General features: G+C 42.2%; 1 protein-coding gene across 16 annotated transcripts in view; it reads right to left on the reverse strand.

Annotated features, from left to right (window-relative positions):
• Positions 1 to 2,965: 2,965 nt before the first annotated feature.
• Positions 2,966 to 23,732, reverse strand: part of LOC116942220 (transcription factor 12-like) — a 188,511-nt gene continuing 167,744 nt past the window's right edge. For 8 of the 16 annotated variants that reach the window (XM_032953924.2, XM_032953922.2, XM_076066795.1 and 5 more), the window contains 5 exons: positions 20,695 to 20,800; positions 18,334 to 18,538; positions 14,774 to 15,000; positions 14,075 to 14,195; positions 2,966 to 5,919 (listed from right to left, as the gene is read on the reverse strand). In XM_032953924.2, coding sequence (XP_032809815.1) covers positions 5,889 to 5,919; positions 14,075 to 14,195; positions 14,774 to 15,000; positions 18,334 to 18,538; positions 20,695 to 20,800 — 690 coding nt within the window. In that variant the 3' untranslated portion in view covers positions 2,966 to 5,888. Of the gene's footprint in view, positions 5,920 to 14,063; positions 14,196 to 14,773; positions 15,001 to 16,439; positions 16,667 to 18,333; positions 18,539 to 20,694; positions 20,801 to 23,732 lie in introns of all 16 variants that reach the window. The other 8 variants (XM_032953929.2, XM_032953938.2, XM_032953936.2 and 5 more) reach the window with 5 other exon arrangements.

Genomic DNA, 23,732 nt, shown 5'->3' on the forward strand with positions numbered 1-23,732 from the left:
GCCCAGGACTCCGTTACCCTCCTTTCAGCATTTAGCATCCTCGGAGAAGCAGGCCACGTGTAACCAGACCCTTAGGAGCCGTCCATAAATGACGTCACGCGATTTTGGACGATTTTTTTACCCCCCCCCCCCTCGTCACAAAGTCAGACCCCCCCTCAAATGACGTCACAACGCCCTCCCCCCCCCCAAAACCATATTTCCATTTTGAAAAGAAAACATGCTTCAAATCTTTATTTAAAGCTTTCGTGACTGCAGGGATTCATATTCTTGGTTCTTTCGGTAAACTCACGTCGAAGGGAAATAATAAAATAATAAAAATCTAAAACAATAAAATTATCACGACGTTTCGACTGCCACACAAGCAATCATCATCAGGTGTGAAAACCACAGCAAGAAAATTTGAAAAAAGTGGCGGTTATTTTTAACGTTAGCACCACGGAGAGCGATTTGACAGTTTGTGCAGATGGTTGAAATTGTCTGTGTTTGTATATGTGTATATGTGGATAAACAAACACAGAGAAAATTTCAATCGAGAAGATGGATTCTGGCTTCGAAATCATTGGAAGGATTTAACAAACCATTTCGGGTGTTAATTGATTGTTCACGCTTACGGTGGCTTTCAGACCGCATCCATTATTTTCGTCTCCCCCCTCCTCTTTTCCGAACATAGATGGACTCGTCCATCTGAACAAACTGTCAAATCGCTCTCGGTGGTGCTAACGTTAAAAATAACCGCCACTTTTTTCAAATTTTCTTGCTGTGCTTTTCACACCTGATGATGATTGCTTGTGTTGCAGTCGAAACGTCGTGAGAATTTTATTGTTTAATATGTTTATTATTTTATTATTTCCCTTCGACGTGACTTTACCGAAAGAACCAAGAATATGCTTCAAATCGCTTTAAACTATTGTCATTGTAGTGCGTATTTAATGTGGCGCTGCACTCTGATGTTGTAAGAGAAAACATTTATTCAAAAGTCTTTAATTAAGTAGAACGTGTGGTCTATATTTATTTAAAGTTGCGCATTTTGATTTGACGTCACATTTCTCAACCCCCCCCCCCCCTCGTCACACATTGTCACAAATGTCTGACCCCCTCCCCCCCCTAGCAGCGTGACGTCATTTATAGACGGCCCCTTACAGGAGATTAACGCATTGGTGGCACGGGTCTTTGAGACTTTGTTTGGTTGTTCCGTGCTAACCTCTGGTGAACACAACACCGTTTCCCACTGACTTGTGTTTGTATGTTGAACTTCTTTCGCATCGTGCTTAGCCAACTGCGCAAATCGGAGGTATCCGGGGGAGGGAACAAATGACTTGGGAACAATCAGCTGGCTCTTCGGTTTTAGCCCCTCTTATGCAGAAGAGCGGTCACGGTGGAGTGGGTGAGAGAGAGCTTACTTGGGGAATGACTCGTCCCGAGAGAAACACCAAGATTTCTTCATCCTCTTTGTTATTGGGAACTCCACTTTCAGTCCCGAGAGCAAATACTCTGGGACTAATATCTCAACATCCTCCCGAGTTACTTTTGGTGGCCTCACTCCCTGAACCAAGGATAATCCAAGCACTGGTGGAGGATCGGTCCGGGACGGGGATTCCCAGTAGGGATGTAAGACGAGCTCCCCCCCCCCCGCCCCCCAACAGAAGTGACTTCGAGGCCCCAGATGTGCGTTTGACCAGCATTTTGATAAATCTGCGACGGAGGCGGTGACATTTTACGTTAAAAGTGTCACCGTGTCGGGAATTGGACGCTTTTTAGAGTATGAACAATGCCGACAGCTACAGTATGAAATCTTTATCTGGCAAATCTTTATCTGACAAATCTTTATCTAGTAAATCTTTACCTGGCAAATCTTTATCTGGCAAATCTTTATCTAGCAAATATTTATCTAGTAAATCTTTATCTGGCAAATCTTTATCTAGCAAATCTTTATCTGGCAAATCTTTAGCTAGTAAATCTTTACCTGGCAAATCTTTATCTAGCAAATCTTTATCTGGCAAATCTTTATCAAGTACATTTTTATCTGGCAAATCTTTATCTGGCAAATCTTTATCTAGTAAATCTTTATCTGGCAAATCTTTATCTATTAAATCTAGCAAATCTTTATCTAGTAAATATTTATCTAGTAAATCGTATCTAGTAAATCTTTATCCGACAAATCTTCATCTAGCAAATCTTTATCTAGTAAATCTTTATCTGGCAAATCTTTATCTAGCAAATCTTTATCTGGCAAATCTTTATCTAGCAAATCGTTTTTATTTGACAAATCTTTATCGAGTAAATATTTATCTGACAAATCTTCATCTAGCAAATCTTTATCTAGTAAATCTTTATCTGGCAAATCTTTATCTAGCAAATCTTTATCTGGCAAATCTTTATCTAGCAAATCTTTTAGTAATCTGTATCTAGTAAATATTTATTTAGTAAATCCATCTAGTACATCTTTATCTAGTAAATCTTTATTTAGTAATCTGTATCTAGCATCCTCTTTGTTGTTAGTGCCTTTGGCTCTCGACAGGTGTTGAGCACAAATGCATAACCGTTAATTATATATTACCTGCATATGGTAGATGTTTCAAATGTCTATCAGAAATACTTTTGTCAGTCGCAAATAAACGACTTGGGAGTGTGCGTTCTAATCATACAACAATACAAGCCAGGCATCCTTCTAACAAATGGATAATTAAATTAACGTACAATACGTTTCATTTTAATGTAATTGGAGCTCTTTGACAATTCTCTACCATGCGAACGAGTACTGAACGGTGCAAGGGAGAGTACTAAGACGGGCTCGGATCACTCACCGCGCATGTTAGCCATGGCCAGGAATCAAACTCAGATTAGCACGGTTGGCTGCGTACGGTGCAAAAGAAGTTCAATATACAGAGCATCGGTATCCGGAAATGAAGATGCACAAAGGAAAATACTTTTCCTGGAAATGTAAATAAGGCACACAATAACCTGATTTATTGTTACAAAAATGGCACATTTATTGCTACATAAATGTTATATACATACAGGAGTTTTGAAGTAACTACAGACAGAAACAAAGTTGAAACAGACTTGTTGACCGGAAACACGTAGGGTCCCAGCAATTTAACCATTTTTTTCCCACTCGGCTATGAATCTGAAAGGTTGGACGTGACGGAAATGCAAACACAGCTGAGCTCTCCAATTCCAACTTACTTTTACAATTAAAACAGGCTATTTTATAGGCACTAAACTAGCGATAAACTACACTGCGTTTTTTTAAATTTAAACTTTACTTACTACCATACGCCTGGCAATATCATTAACAATTTATGGCAAAATAACTAGCTTTGCTACCTACAGTAGTAAAATAAAGTAACAAACTTTTTAAATTTTTACGCAAACTTTTTTCGATTTCAAAAATCTAGAAAGAGTAATATCCTGCATTCCAGAAATTTCATACAAGATTTATGGTATAAAAGGCTAGCTACAGTGAAAAATAAGCCGAATGTACCTTTCTTTATCCTTAAGCACAGCTTTGCTTTCAGCGCATACCACAAAGTCTATATAGTTAATAGCAAAATCAAAATAGCGGCTTCAAACACGCTTCGCAAAACAAGGCTCTGCAATGGCACAACAACCACCCAGCCCCGTTGTTTTATCCTCCAAATACTGAAATGAACAAGGCCACACGTTGAAGTCATGTCTCGCAATAAAAGCTACAGTATGTACAGTACATACACCACTAAATGCTTTCTGAAGTGTACGAACGAAATAATAAAAAATATAATTAATGCACGGCACAAAGTCAGCACACAACCATACGGAAATGGTGATTTTTTTTGCGCGTGCGGTCAGCCTGATTCCCCGTTTTAATTTTTGTTCTCCCGTCAAGCTACTCAAGATGTTCATATCAACTGCTCCTTACAACATCTAGTAAACAAGCCAAAGCATAACCTCCTTAATTGTTTTAATGTGTAATGATAAAAAATGACAGGACTTTTTAATGATAAAGGTAGACCACCCCCCCCCCCCCCAAACTTTTTGTTGTTGACGCAATCTTGGGTTTCGTGCGATTGATTATTGTCCAGTCTTTGGGAGGATTTAAACATTTCTCCGTTGGGCCCTCGTGGTAATGAGTGAGCTACGTCGAGCCGCTTGCGTTCGAAAACGCAAAACACTTGTGTTGTCACGGGCGCTTCGGGCGCGCTAGATGCTCCATGCCTACACAAAAGCAAATCGGGGCGCTGCTAAGTAGCACCACACTCCACTTGGCTAGGTGAAGTTTAACGTCCCGATTTCACAGCCACCGATGAAGTTGGAAGGGCAGGGGCACGGCAAGATGTTGATATTTCTCCCTCGCTGATTAACACGATAACGTATGTATGAACAAGACTGGAAGACGGTTAAGTATGGTAGTTGGCAAAACTAATTACGGTATGATATACAATATAAAAGTTTTCTGCACTACGGGCGCAATGGCGATAGGTTGCTGAAATGTAAAGGTCTGAAACTGCCGAGTTTGCGAAGTAATTTGTTTTACTGTAGCTGCTGGTGGATGGCAGCAGAAAAAAAATGACATCCACCATAAAATGTTTAACACAATTATATATATTTTTTAAAGGAACATGAACAGTAAAATAGGTATGTTTTATCCACTGAAAGACATTTGTCAAGCTTATACATTTTAATTTTCTTCCCTTTTTGTTGTTGTTTGTGCTTTGTTCGCAGATATTTCCATTAAGTTGGGTGCTGGATATGATGTGCTTAATAAAACAAGGTAACGACACGAATGGCATATAATTACACTCTGCAATAAAAATTTCACAGGGGATCGGAAAAAAACGACTCCCTTTTTTTTTTACAAATGCACTGTATACGTCTAGAAAACCGTAATAAAGAAAATAGTGTAGCACAAAGATAGAAAACATTTTCATAGAAATCAAACCGCAAAAAAATGACAACGCAACAATCGTCGAACAGAACCACAATTATTTGTAAGAAATACAATGCTATACCATATCTGCATGGAGTTCATAATCATGTCTGCTATTGGCTGGTGTCACATTTAGTAACTTTTTTTTATTCATGATGTGAAGATGTGTAAATGAATGTCATAAGCTGATTGAGTTTTACACCATTTCACACAAAGTTTGTTACTCTGGTCAAATGGAATGGACAGTACAAAATAATGTTCTCCCTTTTTTAGTTTAAGACAACAGGTCAAGATTTAGGGAATGCTGGGGTCAATTTGTTTTTTATATATTTTTTCTTTTTTTCTGCTTTTTGTATACATTTTTTTTTCATTTTTGTAAAACTCCACTGGCACAAGCCTCTCTTTGCCAGCAGGTTTCCTAACACACTAGGTGAACGAGCACGATAATTCATAAAAACTCAACACAGACATCCCTTTCAAAAGCATATTTTCCCCCCACCCATGTTCTAAAAAAATCAAAAGGTTTGTAATAAATACATTTATTACGACTACTGTGCATTTTAAGTCAGACTTTAAATTTTTTTTTTAGGCACAATGAAACTCTCCCGCACAACATGTGGGGGAGAATTGGCTGCCAAACTTCTGGCAGGCTGCAATCTTCGCTGGCAACAGAAGTTACTGGATATGTCAACATTCGTTGTGGGTCAACACACATTCTTGGGGCGTAGGGAGGGAGGTGATGAATTGGGTTGGACTCCCGGTGGGTTGGGGGCAGTGGGGGAGACGGGGATGTGCAGGGGAGTTTGTCCTCTGCTCGTCTTCTTGGGCAGGTTGGGTGGGCAGCTGAAGACCACACGCAGCAGCAGCAGCAGCAGCTTGCTCGAGTGTTGTAGTACGTACGTGTGTCCGTGTAAGTGTGTGTGTGTGCGCGCGAGTTCGTGCACATATGGACAGCTTTTACAGCTTCGCAGCGTCGGAGAATTCAGAAATGGCCAACACCATCCACTGAGAACCTGAAAAAGAGGCATGAGAGCAACCGAGTCACATGTATTTGAGGAGGAAACAAACAAGCCTCTCAAACAGGCCTCAATTCACATCTCATTATAATTATTAATCGTGAACATATGTACGGCACTTTTACAGGCTGTATGGCTAAGAGGTTTGATATCCTTTTTAAAATGTGCCTTTGGTTAACACATCGGACCACGTAATATTACGGTATTATAATTAAAGCAGTAAAGCACAGTAGTGCTCCAAATGTTCGAATTGTGCTGCAAGGTTTTGAGAAGTTTATGTTCGTATAATTAGCACAATTCGTGTTTAATAAAAATGCTGTCTGCTATCCATGTTGGCAGTGAGTGCTGCCCGCAGCATGCTGTCTCTCAAGCAGATACACGTTCAGGAAATACTTAAGAGTCAAAGGAAAAAAGATTTTAAATGAGGAAAAACATACAACTTAACATATTTAACTGCTATTACACATCCCTTAATGCGCAAGTTGCCCCGTGGCAAGCAAGGCAATAAAATATTTACGAGACGTTTTGCAATTTTATGTTCATCATCAAGTAAGCCCCACCTGTTTTGCTAATAAGTTCGGCTTGAGAATATTTCTGAGAACGTGGGCGATTGAGTCGTTGTTTTTTGCTTTGCTTCCTACTAACTACTTTGCGATGCCCGAATGCCGGGTACAGAAATAAACCGGTGCACATAAACTACTCCCCCCCCCCCCCCCCGTATGTGTGAGCTGTTGTCACAAAGCACCGCGAGTATTATGTGCGAGCACGCTCGTGTTGAGGGGGAGGCCTCATGCCGCAAGGACTGGGGTGAACACCGACGTTTGCAAATTATTCCGATGCATTTTTTTTCCTTTTGACAATTGTGCAAAACAATGTATTTATCTTTTGATTTAAAGCTTTCGTGACTGCAGTAATTCACATTCTTAGCTCTTTCGGTAAAGTCACGTTGAAGGGAAACAATAAAATAATAAAATATATAAAACAATAAAAATTATCACGACGTTTCGACCATAACACAAACGGTCGTCATCAGGTGTGTCGGTTTGCAATAATGTATTTATTTAAAAGCGGTGTATTTATTTATTTATAAAAACGTCAGCGCCACGCGCAGCGATTTAGCAGTTTATTTAGAAGGACTAGTCCATCTATGTTCTGAAAAGAGGAGGGGGGAGACGAAAAATTAATGTATGCTGTCTGAAAGCCACTATAAGCGTAAACAATCAATTAAGACCTGAAATGGTTAATCAAATCTTTCCAATAATTGCTAAGCCAGAATCCATCTTCTCGGTTGAAATTGTCTCTGTGCTTGTATATGTGGATAGCCTCATGAACGAATCTCTCATGGCAGCCAGATTGCTTACAAAGAACCTCTGTCTTAGAAAAGTCAATGTTATGTGAGCCTACTAAATTATAACAATGATCTGCCACGGCCGAGGTGTTGGTCCTACCGTGTTTAAGGTCTGCTTTGTGTTCACGAATGCGGTCCAAGACATGGCGTTTGGTTTCTCCAATGCAACTACTACCACAGAGGCAACTTAGTTTGTAGACACCAGGGTACTGTATGTCCGGAATCACATCTTTTACAGACGGAACCAGATCACGGATTTTATGTAATGTGTTGAAACGGACCTGGATTGTGTTTATTCAAGATTTTGGAGATCTTTTTTGTGATCCCTGCAATGTAGGGTAAAGTGATGGTTTTGAAAGGCTCCTCAAGAGGGTCCTTCTTCATGGTTTGAGTGATAGCTTTGCGGATTGTATAGTCGGAGTAACCATTAGCCTTAAGAGCTTGGTGTACGACTTGCTTGAGTTCACTGCCTATGTGTTCCTGGTCGGATATGCATTGGGCTCTATGGTACAGAGTCTTGATGAGAGAATTCTTCTGTGATGGATGGTGGTGGGAATCCGGTTTCAGATAAGCATCCGTATGGTTAGCTTTCCTGTAGACAGAGTGGCTCATTGAACCATCAGGTCACTTTTTATTAGGACATCCAAAAAAGGTAGCTTGCCATCTTTTTCGACTTCCATGGTAAATCTGATGGCTGGGTGTATGGAATTGATGTGGTCGAAGAATTGGTCTAGAGCAGGCCGGCCATGTGGCCAGATGACAAAAGTGTCATCCACGTACCTCTTCCATAAGGTTGGGCGCAGAGTGGCAGTCTGGATGGCGTCAGTCTCAAATTTCTCCATGAAAATGTTAGCTATAACTGGAGATAGGGGAGAGCCCATTGGGGTGCCCTCAGTTTGTTTGTAGAAAGTTCCATTCCAAGTGAAGTATGTATTGGTTAAACAGTGTCTCACCAGGGGGGGTACCTCAGTGTTTAGTCCTTGATGAACCAAGTCTTCAATGATTGCGATGGTGTCAGGTACAGGAACCTTGGTGAATAAGGAAACTACATCAAATCTGACAAGCAGGTCGTCTGGGGACAGGGAAATACCCTTGATTGTCGATACCAGGTGAGTAGAATTTTGTACTGCAGAGGTGGTTTTTCCAGTGAAAGGACGCAGGATTTCAGACAAAAAACGAGCTAGTTTGTAGGTGGGGGAGTTGATAGTAGAGACGATGGGACGAAGGGGTGTATCTACTTTATGTATTTTTGGTAAGCCGTATATAATCTTGGTGGCCTGGCAGCAGAAGGTTTCAACGAAAACTGTTTAGATTGATCATTTAATGCGGTTGAATCAGAAATTATTTTGTTGGTTTGTGTGACGAGGCTGTTGTCATCTGTCCACATGACCGGCCTGCTCTAGACCAATTCTTCGACCACATCAATTCCATACACCCAGCCATCAGATTTACCATGGAAGTCGAAAAAGATGGCAAGCTACCTTTTTTGGATGTCCTAATAAAAATGAGACCTGATGGTTCAATGAGCCACTCTGTCTACAGGAAAGCTATCCATACGGATGCTTATCTGAAACCGGATTCCCACCACCATCCATCACAGAAGAATTCTCTCATCAAGACTCTGTACCATAGAGCCCAATGCATATCCGACCAGGAACACATAGGCAGTGAACTCAAGCACGTACACCAAGCTCTTAAGGCTAATGGTTACTCCGACTATGCAATCCGCAAAGCTATCACTCAAACCATGAAGAAGGACCCTCTTGAGGAGCCTTTCAAAACCATCACTTTACCCTACATTGCGTGGGATCACAAAAAAGATCTCCAAAATCTTGAATAAACACAAAATCCAGGTCCGTTTCAACACATTACATAAAATCCGTGATCTGGTTCCATCTGTAAAAGATGTGATTCTGGACATACAGTACCCTGGTGTCTACAAACTAAGTTGCCTCTGTGGTAGTAGTTACATTGGAGAAACCAAACGCCATGTCTTGGACCGCATTCGTGAACACAAAGCAGACCTTAAACACGGTAGGACCAACGCCTCGGCCGTGGCAGATCATTGTTATAATTCAGTAGGCTCACATGACAGACTTTTCCAAGACAGAGGTTCTTTGTAAGCCATCTGGCTACCATGAGAGATTCGTTCATGAGGCTATCCACATATACAAGCACAGAGACAATTTCAACCGAGAAGATGGATTCTGGCTTAGCAATTATTGGAAAGATTTGATTAACCATTTCAGGTCTTAATTGATTGTTTACGCTTATAGTGGCTTTCAGACAGCATACATTAATTTTTCGTCTCCCCCCTCCTCTTTTCAGAACATAGATGGACTAGTCCTTCTAAATAAACTGCTAAATCGCTGCGCGCGGCGCTGACGTTTTTTATAAATAAATACACCGTTTAAAAATAAATAAATTAATGCGACCCGACACACCTGATGACGACCGTTTGTGTTATGGTCGAAACGTCGTGAGAATTTTTATTGTTTTATATATATTTTATTATTTTATTGTTTCCCTTCAACGTGACTTTACCGAAAGAGCTAAGAAAAATTTATTTATCTGTTAAACAAATACGTGACTCGAGTTAATAGGACGAAAAGCACAAGTTAACGATGTCATTATAACGCTTCAAATATAAAAGGCATGTCCCGGTCCTGTTGGGATTTACACCAACCTCTTATTTTAACATCGACAATGAAAATAGATAAATAGTCACCGACACAACAATAACACATTAATAAGCAGGTATTTACAGTCAGTATGTTTTTCAAAATTAAATTTGCAGATCATTTTTGTAATATATGTACAGGTTCTAAATGCTCACATTTTTTCTGAATTTGTATACATTTATAAACAGTTGGTCACCATTTATTTACTAGTAAAGTAGTCCACGTTCATCATGGACAGGCAAAAATTCGCTACACCCCTGCCTCGATTAAACAAAATGTTATCATTTACAGTCTTCTTCAAATGATAGTGTATTTAAATTCATAATTTGGATCATGACGTCCTTTAAAATAACGCATGAGGTTACCCCTTTCATTAACGGTCGCATAATCCCAGTGTGGCTTATAAAAAATGTTATGATAAACGTTGTACCTTATCATTCCAAAAGGGGGTCCCCCCCCCCGGTTTGTATGGATTCATTGAATCACCACTGATCAGTGTCCGTCAGGGCTACGTAAGTCGAGACTGACACTCTACCTCTACACACTGATTAGTGCTTCTAAAGATTAAGGAGTACTTCCATCCCTTCCAACTTTTTTTCATGAAAAATTCCCAAACTACTAATGACCTATCCATCAAATCATGCGTGTACAGTGATGTGTTATCTGATGCTAAGTTCAGGAGTCTAAGCATATTTGTCGCTTAAAATCAATGCTTTTAAACCCACACTGCGGTACTGAGCAACGTAGCCCCCCATAACATCGGTGACCGTGTTGTCGTTTCTCGATCCTCATATGTCGTCAGAATCTGTAAAGGACTACTTGCGAGTAATATTTGAGCGCACTGTTAATTTGAAAAAAAAAATAACTGCGAATAAAATGACTCGTAAAATGACAATGGTTCGCAAGCTGTTCAGCCATGTGTATGTTCTTCAACTTCTTTGGCATCAAATTTTGATTTAAAGCTTTCGTGACTGCAGTAATTCATATTGCTTAGTTCTTTCGGTAACGTCACGTTGGCATCGTAGACAACCAAGTGTGCTAATTAATTAATGGAAAATTTCTAACCTGGCCTTTACAGCTTTGGTTAGATTTACAGATGTCATAACATTTGGTTTTGTGGCTGTGGCTCATGATCAACATTACGAGTGATGTATTCGCGATAGAAAATTAACATTCTTTGCACTAATTATATCAGCAATGGCCAAGGCCGCCATCAGTGGCGAGTGATGTCTGCGCCAGCACTAAACACGGTGAAGTATGGTTACACAATCCCCCACCGACTTGACATGGGAAGCCTTAATTCAGCTGTCATTTGACAATGGGTTTTAAATAAATAAAAAGTATACGTTAAATATTATCTCATTATGAAGTATATATTCCAAATAAATCGTACTTATATCTGCTCCTATACACTTATGTCTTGGCTTGCAGGCTCTTGAATTCTAGCCAATCCAATTAATGCATCTTCTAAACTAGTCAACACTGTAATTAAGTTTACTTGCTCATGTATCAAGTTGTCAAATTAAGAGTTTCATATTTAAAGATTTTTCAGTAGTTGCAGCCAAAGTTTTTTTTATCAACAGGTGGCCATTACAACTCACACCATGACGCACCCGGCTTTTGCAAGAGACAAGATAGTAGCGACGTGACATACGTTACAGCATTAGCATTATATAAAGGCATTCGATTTCAATCTAGTGACACCGAATGTGTTGAGTTTTTTTTACGATGCCACTTTAATTTCAGTTTAAAGGAGCTGCATGACTACTCATGGAAAAACATTTCCTATAAAACCCGCAGATGTTTGTAAAACATAAAGATACGTTATCAAGCAAATGCACCTGAAAAATTAAAATGAATTGCTGAAAAAAAATAACCTGGATTAGATTGTTGCGTCTCTGATTAATACCGGCACATGCTGCATGTGACATAAACATGTTTATATCATGTGCCGAAGAATCTTTTTCATTTGTATACGTTGTAATGAGTTCACGTCACCACTCTAGCCGCAAAAGGTGCGACTTTTCACTGTAATATATGTAAAGAAAAAGGCTTATCGTATCCAATTGTAACTCTAAATAATGATAATTCTTCAAATTGCCACCGGGAGAGGTCAATCCATCCACTGCTAAATTTTGTTCCTCCACGAAAATAATATTCGTTTTATTTGGTCATGTGTAACCTTCTGTATGCATCTTTACCTCCAAAGGCTCTGCAAGAATGTTCTTTGTAACCAAATATTGGTGCTTTTCCACGGACCGACCGAGGATTCCTTATTTTTTTTACTTGCGCAGTTTTTGTGAAAAAAAACGCCCATAATATTAAGGAGGTCTATTCATCTTACCAGACGTCAACAAGGAGCAGCAGTCGGGGGGGGTGTAAATAATAAATACATTCCATGCAGTCGTTGAGCATGCACTGGCATCTGCCCGAAAGCTCTTTTGTTCAAAAGTTGTGGTCCATGGGACGTCACGATGTCGGCCGGCGATCAGTGACGTCATGCACACGACAGATAATAGCCCCTTATGCTAATTAACATTCCTCATTTACACTACAACCTGACGCCACAAATATTCGTCTTGTCATAGGCAGTGGGAGAAACACATCCCATGCTGGCCTGATAAGGTGCTCTCCATACGTTTTACAAACAAGCCACCACAAGCATAAGAAGCTACAGTTCTAAGTCTGTGCCAATGGAAAGGGTGTGTGATTGTGAATATCAATGTGACCCCAAACTCTCCAAGGATTGGAGCCCATTCTAAAGTGAGATTGTGAACATGTTTGAAGCTTCATCACGTCATTGCGTTATTAGCTCCCAATGATGCGACATTTCTCGGAGCTGTGTCACTTAGAACCGCCGTTTGCCGCCGATGATTTAAGCTTAGTCTCCTATAAACCATGGACAGCGAAAGAAAATACAATTTTAATTGGCTCATCTCTACTCCCCTGAACCCAATAAAAACCTTTATTAAATTCCGATACCTCCTTACAAAATAAGCGGAACTTAATACTCTTTAGGCTTTCTGGCTAAGGGCTGTTTAGAGACATTTTGTTGCTATGATATTACCTGTGATTGTGATACTACAAAATGTCATGCCGTGCGGACTGCGACAAACCAGCACAGCTAACCAACGATGTAGGTAAAACCAGGGTAAATAATGACAATTTTAAATACCAATGTTTGCAGTGAAGCTCAACTCTCATAAGACTGACATCTAAAGTGAAGGTATTAAAGCATCACTTAAACACTGTGCAGGTAAGTAAATACTCGTACAACAATGTATCCACATGATACATTGTTAGATGTATTGGGTCCAAGTTTACAAATCTTAAAAAAATTATCTGTCACGAAACATAACTTGGCTGAATAACACAAATACCCAACATTATTTTAAAATAACTAAAAATAGCGACAAAAGTTATAGCCCCCTTGTCAACCCACTCTACCTCACGAAGGTCTCGCCACATCCTGCAATGGGCCTTGTTTCAACATGGCAGGGCGCAGGGCACCCATCCCCTCGTGTACCGTGCCAGCCTTTAAAGGTACTCGCTAACAGCACTTGCCCCAACACTCTGTTCAAGCTATTCGGGGGACCTTTGTCTTTTGCGGGGACAGGACCAAATCAGGACTGGTTCAGATACCGCTCGCTACCGACGTTACATTTTATTTCATCTTATTTTAATATTTATAGAACACCTTAGCTCAAGGCGCTTTAGATCGTTTAAAAAGCAGTGACAAAAATAGAGTGGATTCACAATGGCACAGGCGTGCAAGGGCCGGAGAATGAGTGACCGTAACAGACGGCAAACGGGGGGGGGGGGTCATGAAAGAGCTATAGGGAAGGGACAGGACAGAGAGAATGGGCCAAGGAGAAGAGGCGTTCAACTCAGGTTGCCAGGTATCAGGGTGCAGGTGCTCCGTCACCGGGCAAATGTCGTTTGTGGACGATGCGTTTTAGTGCACAAAGTCACACCGGTAGTCGCTGAAAACTACGAATAAAACAGTGCAATTCCATTCGATTGTACGCATTCAACACACAATTAAGAATATCGGTTTTTTGTGTTACTCACAAATAACTTACTACCCCCACAGAGAGCCAACGTATACATACCCACTGCTCACATGTGTCCCAATGGAGTGTCGCCCATGCCTGGGTGTCCCGAGCCAGGTTCCGAGGGGAGCCCCGACACCTTCTCCTCCTCTCTGCGCTTAAGGCAGGCAGCTTTCGGATTCAAGTTCCTCTCTGCCAGAGACATCGCAGCGCAATGAGCAAGCAGTGTTTTTCGTTGTTGTTTGGGAAAGCGCGCTTTGAAATTATTTAACGTCCTTGGGTCGTTGAACAAAAAATATTTCCACGACAATGATCGGGCGAAACAAAAGCGTCACCGAGAAAAATAATAACGAGCACTCCCGTTACTGTAAACGCGACGTGATTTTTAGTAACATAATTTAAAAAATGTCCAATGGAGTCGTAATTTCTTCATCCCACCTTTCCATATGCACACACATGTCGCCCCAGACAATACTTACCTTCCAAAGCAAACAAGATCGGCTCCCGGCCCCCGTTAAGAGCTCACACCGCTGCATAAAAAGTCCCTTACGCACTTAAAAAGGACACGGTTCAAACACAGAGGGCTCTATGAGCACAGCAGGCTGCTAGGCAGCAGCGGTCGCTTTACAATTTTAAGCTTTCTTGCGCTCGGCTACACGTGCTTGGCAAGGGGCGGGGTCAGTCGTTCATTCAACTTTCGTTATATACATTTTTTTTTGCTTTTAGATTTGTATTTTTTTCCCCGCCTCAGTGGACGAGCGCAGGGCTACCTCGGACTTGCTGCTCGAGGCTGGTGATGACCTGCACGGCCTGGTGAAGGATTCCCAGCTTGGTGGGGGCCCTGTCCGTCCGGAGGTGCGTCTGGCACAGCCGGCCCAGCTCCTTGAAGGTCTCATTGATGTCACGCACGCGGATGCGCTCCCGCACGTTGTTCGCCTTCCGCCGCTCGCGCTCCTTGGCCTCGCGCTCCTCCGGCAGTAGATCCTCGTCGCCACTTCTTGATTTTGCAACAAATTTTTTTTTGGGGGGGAATAATTTTTTTGGTTTTTTGATTTTTTTTTTTGGATGGAAAAGCACGGGAAGGATATATCGTCAGCCGATTTTGACAAAACAGGAGAAAACAAAAAGAAGACTTTTTTTGTCGAATAACCGGAACGAGACGGACGGCGACCTGACCCAAGAGCAGTTGCGCGACAGCGTGACGATGAACGAGGCCTCCAAGGATTCCGTTTGGCTTCTTTTTTTTTCCCCGCCGGTTTGTTGAGATTTCTTCATAACCGCAGGAGTGGGGTGTGGGGGGGGGGGAAATAATTTGGAATTTGCTCTCTGAAATGAGGAAAAGACTCAATTGGAGGTAATTTAAGCCAAATTTAGGTCATCAGCAATGGAGAAACAAGTCCGAGGCAGCATATGCTAATCCGAGATGGTGTGCCGTTTGGGCCCTGTCTCTTCATCGGAGTCACTTGCCATGCCGTTTTGCCAAGGGAACTAAGGGGAGTGGAGGGGGGGGGGGTGCTAATTCTGATCATATTGTAGCCAATCTAAGCTGCTGGTGTTTATTTTTTGTTTCCCTTGAAAATTGGAATGAGGAAGCAAGATGAAAAAGATGACAGTTTCCCACTTGAATAAAAAATCCGACAACCACCCCCAATGTGCAGAAGGAAAAGGAGCAACCCTGGCAGTTGCGAGGTAAGACACAATCCAAGGATGTTATTTTAGGAAATATTTTTCGGAGATGAGGAATTAAGAGTAACGTTCTCTATAATGCTCCAGTGCAAAAGACGCCATGCAATAGGTATTACTAAACCCACACCTCCACACTTTGCTCTGAAAGTGTATACGGTGAGATGGTTTGAAAAGCAGGACAGAAAACATTATAATTAAGAAATATTAGTCCGGAGTGTTTTCCTGTAATTGTACATTTAAACATTTTTTTTGTTGCAAGTATGATTTTAAAGATTAGTATAATTTAAAAGTTTGGGAAATTCAAAAATATAGTTAAATGTCCAAGTTTTGTAAAATTAAACAAATTGGATAAAATTTACCAAAAACTGTGATTAAATGCAATACATTACTCAAAACAAAACTGGATAACACTCTGAATGTGGAGACATTCATAATATTGAAATAGCAAGTTTTTCAAATGAGAAAAGTGCAAAAAGCAAACATAAAAGCAGCTGCAAATTTTTTTAAGATTTCAATTTCTCTTTGCCTTTTCCCCCCCTCTCTTTCCGCAAATAAAAAAAATAGGTGTGGAAGTCACTGGCATGCCTGGGCCAGCTAAGAGCGGACAGAGCTTCCCATGCTTGGGTGTGACGCTGCTTTTCAGGGGAGGGTATGGGAGAGGCTAAAGCTGGCACCCTGCCCCCAGGGCAGTTGGCGCTGGCGATGGCGGCGGATGGCGGGCGGCAACAGTGGCCCAACGGGCGGACTGACCTCGGACTTGCTGCTCTAGGCTCAGGATGACGGCCACGGCCTGGTGCAGGATGAGCAGCTTGGTCTGCGGCTTGTCGCTCTTGAGGTGCAGCTGCACCATGCGGCCCAGCTCCTTGAAGGCCTCGTTGATGTCGCGCACACGCAGACGCTCGCGGGCATTGTTTGCCATCCGCCGTTCGCGCTCCCGCTCGGCTTTCTGCTCAGGGGTCAGGTCCTCGTCCTCCGTGCTGCTCAAGGAAATGGCCATGCGGGGGGTTACCGCGCGTGGCTGCTATGGTCAGCTCGCACTCACGCATGCACGCATGCATATGAGCTGCTGCTATGGTCTTCCATCATTGACCGCCATGTGAGCGAAATCGTGACTTGAAGCAGTTTACAGCAATGGTTGCATACCATTTACCTGAGCAGCACGGGATGGTAAGTAATACACACGCGCAATATTCTATTCAAATGCACAAAGAAGAAACACGGTTGACACAGTGCTTGAGACACTAAACGTACAACACGTAGATCCTGCACAACCACAAGTGACACACAAGCCGACTCGCACACACATGGGGGGACACCAGCTCTGCTAGGTCGAGCTGAAGTAAGACGAGCAATGAGACGTCTGCGGGAAGACAATGTCACATGCATGCCATCGTGGAAGTTGCCTTCCATCAACATAAAACAAGACAAATGGTTTCAATCCCGCGTGCATACTTCACGCGCACGCATGCACTCGTTCATCGGCATTTGAATGCAAACAAAACAGTGACACTGGAAATACTTAAAAGGTATTAAAAACAAAGTCAATGCATGCTGCTATCGATACCGTTCGATGTTGCATTTCAACACAATGGACGATGTAGCATGTACGAGTCGGACTGTGCATTTCTAAAAAATAATTAAATGATTATAAATGCCTTTTTCTAATTTTCCCAAAGAATAATAAACTCATTATTAAAGTTGTAAATAGCTTGCTATTATCCATAAATTAGTGCTTTTCAGAATAATTGGCAGCATGGCAATTATGTGATGCCACCATTATTATTACATAATTTATGTGGCCGACAGTATATGCATTTTAAGTCTTATATATTTTAAGTTGTCATTTATTACAATACAGTATATATGGCCAACTTAAGTTTACTGAACTGCAGTTTAATAACTTTTAAGTCATCCATATTCAAACTGGAAGTACAGCCATCACAAGACAAACCTATACAATAATAAATGTGAAATAAAATTACAAGGTAAAATGGAAACTGATATCACGATAATCATCACATTGTGATATTGTATATCTTACCATATCGGCAACCTTACTCAATTTATGCAAAGGCAATTATGCAACCATAACATATGCACACATCACTGCCACCCTGTACTGAAGATATTATGGGGAAACTTCAAGTTTGACTTAGCTGTGTTAAGATGTGTACAATGATGTAATTCTGCCTTATTTAAACATGGCCAAGCACGCATGCATTGGTATTAAACATTCAATTAGGTTCCAATGTGGAATTGTGACCGTCTTAGAAGATGCAGACTATCATCAAAATAATTAGATAGTACTGCTCATAATTCATAAATACTATCCAACACCAAATTGCCACAGAGGTTAACATATTCATAAATATTTCACAATATGAAATGTGTGGTAAGTTTGACTCATGTAAGCAATGTTATGATCTAAAGCAAAAACTGGCGCACACATTCCAACTGGGCATGAACATTTATTTAATTTGGCGAAATTTGCTTTCATTCAGAATTTAGCGGAAAAATATCCGATTTACTAAAAAAGTGACATTCGGCCATTTTTTTTTTAAAGTGTGGAAACGGTCAAGTCCTTGCTGTGTCAATGTACAAAATAATGTGTTGGTAGTTCCCAGTCAGGTAATCAGGTTAATACCTTGACCTGCCCCGTGTCACTGACTTAATGTCGTCTTTGTCGTCATCGTTCTTGTCGCGGTCGTTGCGGCACGACTTCCCGTCCTCGTTCTCGTCCTTCTCCTTGTCCTCCGACTTGACCTCTACGCCACTGCTCTGCGAACCACCACTCACGCTGCTGCCCGCCTGCCCCCCACCACCAGAGGTGGTCAGGCCACCGCCCAGGCCTTAAAACGGGGAGGAACGGTTAGAGCCACGAGAATATGAAGACAAGCGCGTGCACACACACACACACACAAACGTGGCTGAGCATATATTCATTGTCTGGCCAGTAAAGCTCCAAAGATTATGCCCAGCGGTCTTTTCAAATGAGCACAAAGTAAATAGGCTGGTGTTGTCCCAAACACTTTCACAAATGTATGCGCAAACAGATTTACATGGACCAAGGACCTGAAGCCCATTGGTAGCAGGATGGCGGTTTTCACCGATTTTTCTCAAAATATTTCCTTTCCATCAACTCCAAGAGATTTACAGGCTATAGGACAAGCCACGTTTATGGAACACCTCTTCATGTCGGTGCAGCTTGCAAGAGGAATTATACAGTCAGCACCACATTTATTTGTGTTAGCCCAATGTGGAAACTTATGTGAGGTTAAAATTACAACTGCCACCAGTGTTGAACAACAAACAATTAAACAGCCGATTTTAATCGATTAACTTCAGAAAGTATCTATTTCGGAATGTGGTACTGTGCTTACTACTAGGATTACTTTATGTAGACATGTACACTGGACCTACTTAATGACAGCTGTATGTTAGCATGTGACTGAATTTTTTTTAAATAAAAAAAAGTTGAGTATATGTTGAGAATGGATACATTTAAAAAACTTACGTCGAATTTTAAATAATGAAGGTGAAAAAATACAGTACAATATTATTCGAAAACCGTGGACCTAATTCATGTATTGAGTGTAAAACTTCGCAAGATAGGAAAAGGAGCACAGCGAATCTACTGATGTGGGATGATACATCCCACCTATGGATGGGGCCATAAAACTTGCTCTGCGAAGCCATTCTGCAAAGTGCGGTGCTGTTGTCGCATCATCCCTATTTTGTGGTAGTGGTTTGGAATTCCACAGCAGTGGAGTACAGCTGCATACTATCATATACACACAGACACGTGTGCAGCTATCAAGGTCAATAAGCTATTGCTAACTTACAACTTTCCAGCCAGGAGCTGAGGGCACACTAACCACAGCGTATCCACCCGATTGGAACGGTTCCAACAATGTGCGGAACCATTTCGACTATTTTGGAACGGGCGTGCATTTTCCCCCGCGGCGTACCCCCATTTCTAGAAGTCTAACCCCTGCGTACGGAAAAGGACGACTGAAACTACCACAATTGTGTGGCTCCAACCCAGCTGCTGTGCCCTTGCTACTCTAAACTTCGACCCATTCCGCTTTGTAGACTGAATACTGTCAAAAAAAAAGGGCCTCCAGTGAAATAATGGACCCTCCTGTGTGGAATGGTGGCCAAATATACTCTACAAATCGAGTCGCTGGAGGCAGTGACACATTTACACATCTTGCCAGCACAGCTTAGGGTCACATTTATTGCACAAGCTCTGTAACATACAAAACTACCGATAATGAGTTTTGATTTACAATTTATTGAGGTCCTCGGATCACAAATACGTGGATCCAAATGGCCACTTATGATTGAATCCTCGACATCATCTGCTTGTGAGCCAGAAGTCATTCATATGATAATGAAAAAAACACTATTTAACCAGCGTTAACTCTTGGGCAAATTAAGTCATCAGTGAGCGCCTGCTCATGAGGACATTATGGGAAACAAAGAGGTGGCGTGGCTGTGCACGCTGTGCACTAGAAATGTAACCCTCGTTGTTAGGACTGGCACACCATGTAATTACTATGGCATTGTGCCACGTAGATGCTGAGACAAGATTATGGATTTGTTTTTTAATACTTCAACTCATAGCGTATGTTTTAATACGTATATGTGGTACGCATGGTTTACCTCTCACTCTGCAGTGATGGCCAAATAGGCTGAAAGAAGTTGGACGGACTCACACTTACACAATATCCCACCGAGTACATACGCTGAACTTCTTTTGCACCGTACATAGCCAACCACGCTCATCGGAGGTGTGGGGGAAGGGAAACTATAAGCAATACCCCAAAGGAGTCAGTTATCCTATTTTACTGACAAGTGGATGAAAGGCTGTAAATTAATTACATTTACTCATGATTATCGACGAAAGGCGGAGGAGCATCACAACATTTAGTGTCCTAGCCTCTACAGCCACAACAGATGGACATTTGTAGAGAGCGTCCTCTTTGCTCATTGTGGAATTCACCTCGGAAGGAATCTTGTGTGGAGGTAAGGTCGCTCCCGGGCTGGGCCGTCATGACGCTGGACAAGCTTGAGTGGAGCCCCACAGCATCGTCGCGGTGAGAGCTCACCTGCGGCACATCGCACGCCAGTGCATTAGGGGGGCAACATCAGCGCACACCTGGACGTTAACTACAAGCCAACTCTCGTAAAGGCCTAGGCCAAAAGGACGTACGTTTTTTCATTAAAGATCTAAGGGGAAGTGATTCATATGGAGAAAAAAACAGGTGCTCAAAGGACATTTTACAACTGTATCCAATGTAATAAAATGAGGTTTGGTTTTTTTTATTTATTTATATAAGTTTCAAATATATAAAAAGCATTTTTAGATCTCTGTCCAGCTTTCATCTTGCTCCCAACATGGTTTCCTGCACCTCACAGCTGTTAGTGCTGAGAAGCGCAGTTTCACAGTACAACATTTTCATGACTCAACATGGTATGAAACGGTCATAAAAAACTCATTCACCATGCTGTGCTTAGACCCAAGCACACAATAACGCAATACTTTTTGCTCGTAAAAATGTGGCTCAAACCATGAATGGACTCCATTTACACGTACAGTACGCAACCTTAAATCAATTTCTCCCTTCCACTTCTAAACTACAATACCTCCAAAGAAAACTCCAACAGTGGTAACCGCCATTGCCCGAGTACCATTGGTTAATAAAAAAACACATTACCAAGTAATACGGCGCGGATGCAGAGGAGCATGGGTAGCTGTAGCGCTCGGGCATCGTCCACGACTGGCTGGCATCAAGCGAGAAGCCCCACAGAGGCAGGGCCATAATTGCGAGCAGCCCTCGCACATTTGCGCCTTCTGTGAATTTAGCGGCACTGCCGTCCACAGCCCGTCCGCAAAAAAAAAAACCTTCGAGCTCTTGTAAAACACAGACGGGTCGCCATGGTATTTGAAAGTCCCAAGATCGCTCTGGAGAAATGTTTGTGCACGCCCGCAAAGGTGCGCAAAGAACATGGCTGAGAGTTCCCTAAATGGCACGATGAAACCAAGGCTCGCTCTCAGAGCCTCACAATAAGTTCTTGACAACTTCTGGCAGTTGGCTAACAAAACAGCAGGTTGCGTCGGAGAAAAAAATTGCACATGGCGGCTGCTTTTAATTTATTTACTTCGTCTAATACATTTCAGAATTATGCATAATTTATGCCACAGAACAGTGCACTTTCAAAGCTCATTTATAAATTACAAGAGCTATTAATATGAAATTTTACATGTGCAGCAAACTACATTATAGAATATATTCGTCCTCATTTATTGTACCTCTTTTTCAAACAATAAAATATTGAATGTTGTAAACTGTGCTTTTAAATTACAAAACTATATCGTACAAGTGATAACAAAATATAATTCTGTACAAGGCTCGCTAGATTTCAGCTGTGTATGGTTGAAAGATTGAAAAATAGTTGAGGCTACTCCAGGAAAAAAAAGATGCTGTGCATTTGCAGTTTACACATCATTAGTGTTTGGAGGACTGCGGGGAGAGAGTGAGCAATTTAAACACTCGTGAGCCGGCTTCTCCTCGTGGGCTCAGCTGAGCGCTTTCCCCTACCAGCTCGATGACTCTGAAGTGGCCATGTGTGCCACCGGTGGCTGACGGCGGCCGACAATCGGCCCCTTTTCAAGCGACGGATCCGCAAGTGACACTTCACGCAGCCACGACCCCTGCGCCAACACCGGGCCAGACGCTCGCCACTCTCGGCGGCGTGCGTGACCCCCTCACCCCCCTCTCGGTGAAAACTACGGCCACTGGCGCAACAAAACAAAACATGGCAGGTGAACCGACGCGCCGAGTTCTTGAACGCGGCGGATTTCGGTCGCAGGGCACGCTGCACGCATGCAGCCCTACACAGTGGGGGCACAGCCCCCGCGCCCCCCCCACTTTTTGGGCTTCAAAGAATGGGAGTTTCCACTTCAAAATTCAGCGGCTGCAGAGCCAGCACAACGCAAACCGCCGTCGTACCTTTTGTCGGGATTCAAAGGAAAGATCCAAAAGAACAGGGATATGAATTGAGACGCGCAAGTATAATAACATTTCCACACACAGCATAATACGACCTGCTGAGATGTATACATGTTTTTACTTTCATCTTGAAGGCTCTATATTCTAACAAACAAATATAGTTCTCCGCATACCTCTTTAATGGCACTTCCACAAACGGTAATCCACTAAACGATCACCTCTGCACTTCAACTCGCATGGCAACGTCAAAAAAATTGCACGCTGTCAATCAAATATATTTACGTTAAAAAACAATAAGATTCCACAAATTTACTGATGAAAAACACGTGAATTAAAAAAATGTGGCAGCAACACGTACAACGTTAAAACAATGACATTTCCACAAGGGGGAGCTGTCAAACAGCAGTTTTTGTGAATTTCCTTAAACTGCCGCAGAGGCACGCCACAAACTATTTTAGGCCTTGGCTTGCGCCCCCCCTTTTTCTGGCTGACAGAGCACAGAATAAGAAGTGAATATGGTAAGTATGTTTTGTCACCCTCACGTCCCCTGACCTGCCTTCCCTGTCTTATTCTGCTCTCCACAGAGATCTGCAAATCCGAGGCCTGTCCCAACTCCATCTGTCTCCTGTCATTTTTCCCGGATCGCTGCGACAGTTAATTTTAATACCCATCTGTTAATTGCAATCAACGCCGTGATGCAAAATTCCCTGGGCGCTCACAAAGCCCCCGCAGCCGTGACGATTTTCGGCAAGTCACCATGGCGACCAGGCATTAGTGAGATAATGTCCAATCTCTTTTTAATGTGCGGTGGCACTCTGCCACGAGCTCGCATACGCGCGGCCCAAAATCCTCCTCCTCACTCGTCCTTGCACACGCAATACATGGCATCTTAAAATCAAGACGTACACCCGCCAAAGTCACCCGCTGCACAACCTTAAGAGGTAAGGGACAGCCCAGGACAGATCAACATGCTGGCGTTGTAGCCACATTGGCTCTTCTGACTTCAAAATTCAGGCATTCCACTTCA

Source organism: Petromyzon marinus, chromosome 13, assembly GCF_048934315.1.
Source record: "Petromyzon marinus isolate PM22_M1 ecotype Great Lakes invasive population chromosome 13, UKy_Petmar_22M1.pri1.0, whole genome shotgun sequence".
Lineage (NCBI taxonomy): Eukaryota > Metazoa > Chordata > Hyperoartia > Petromyzontiformes > Petromyzontidae > Petromyzon > Petromyzon marinus.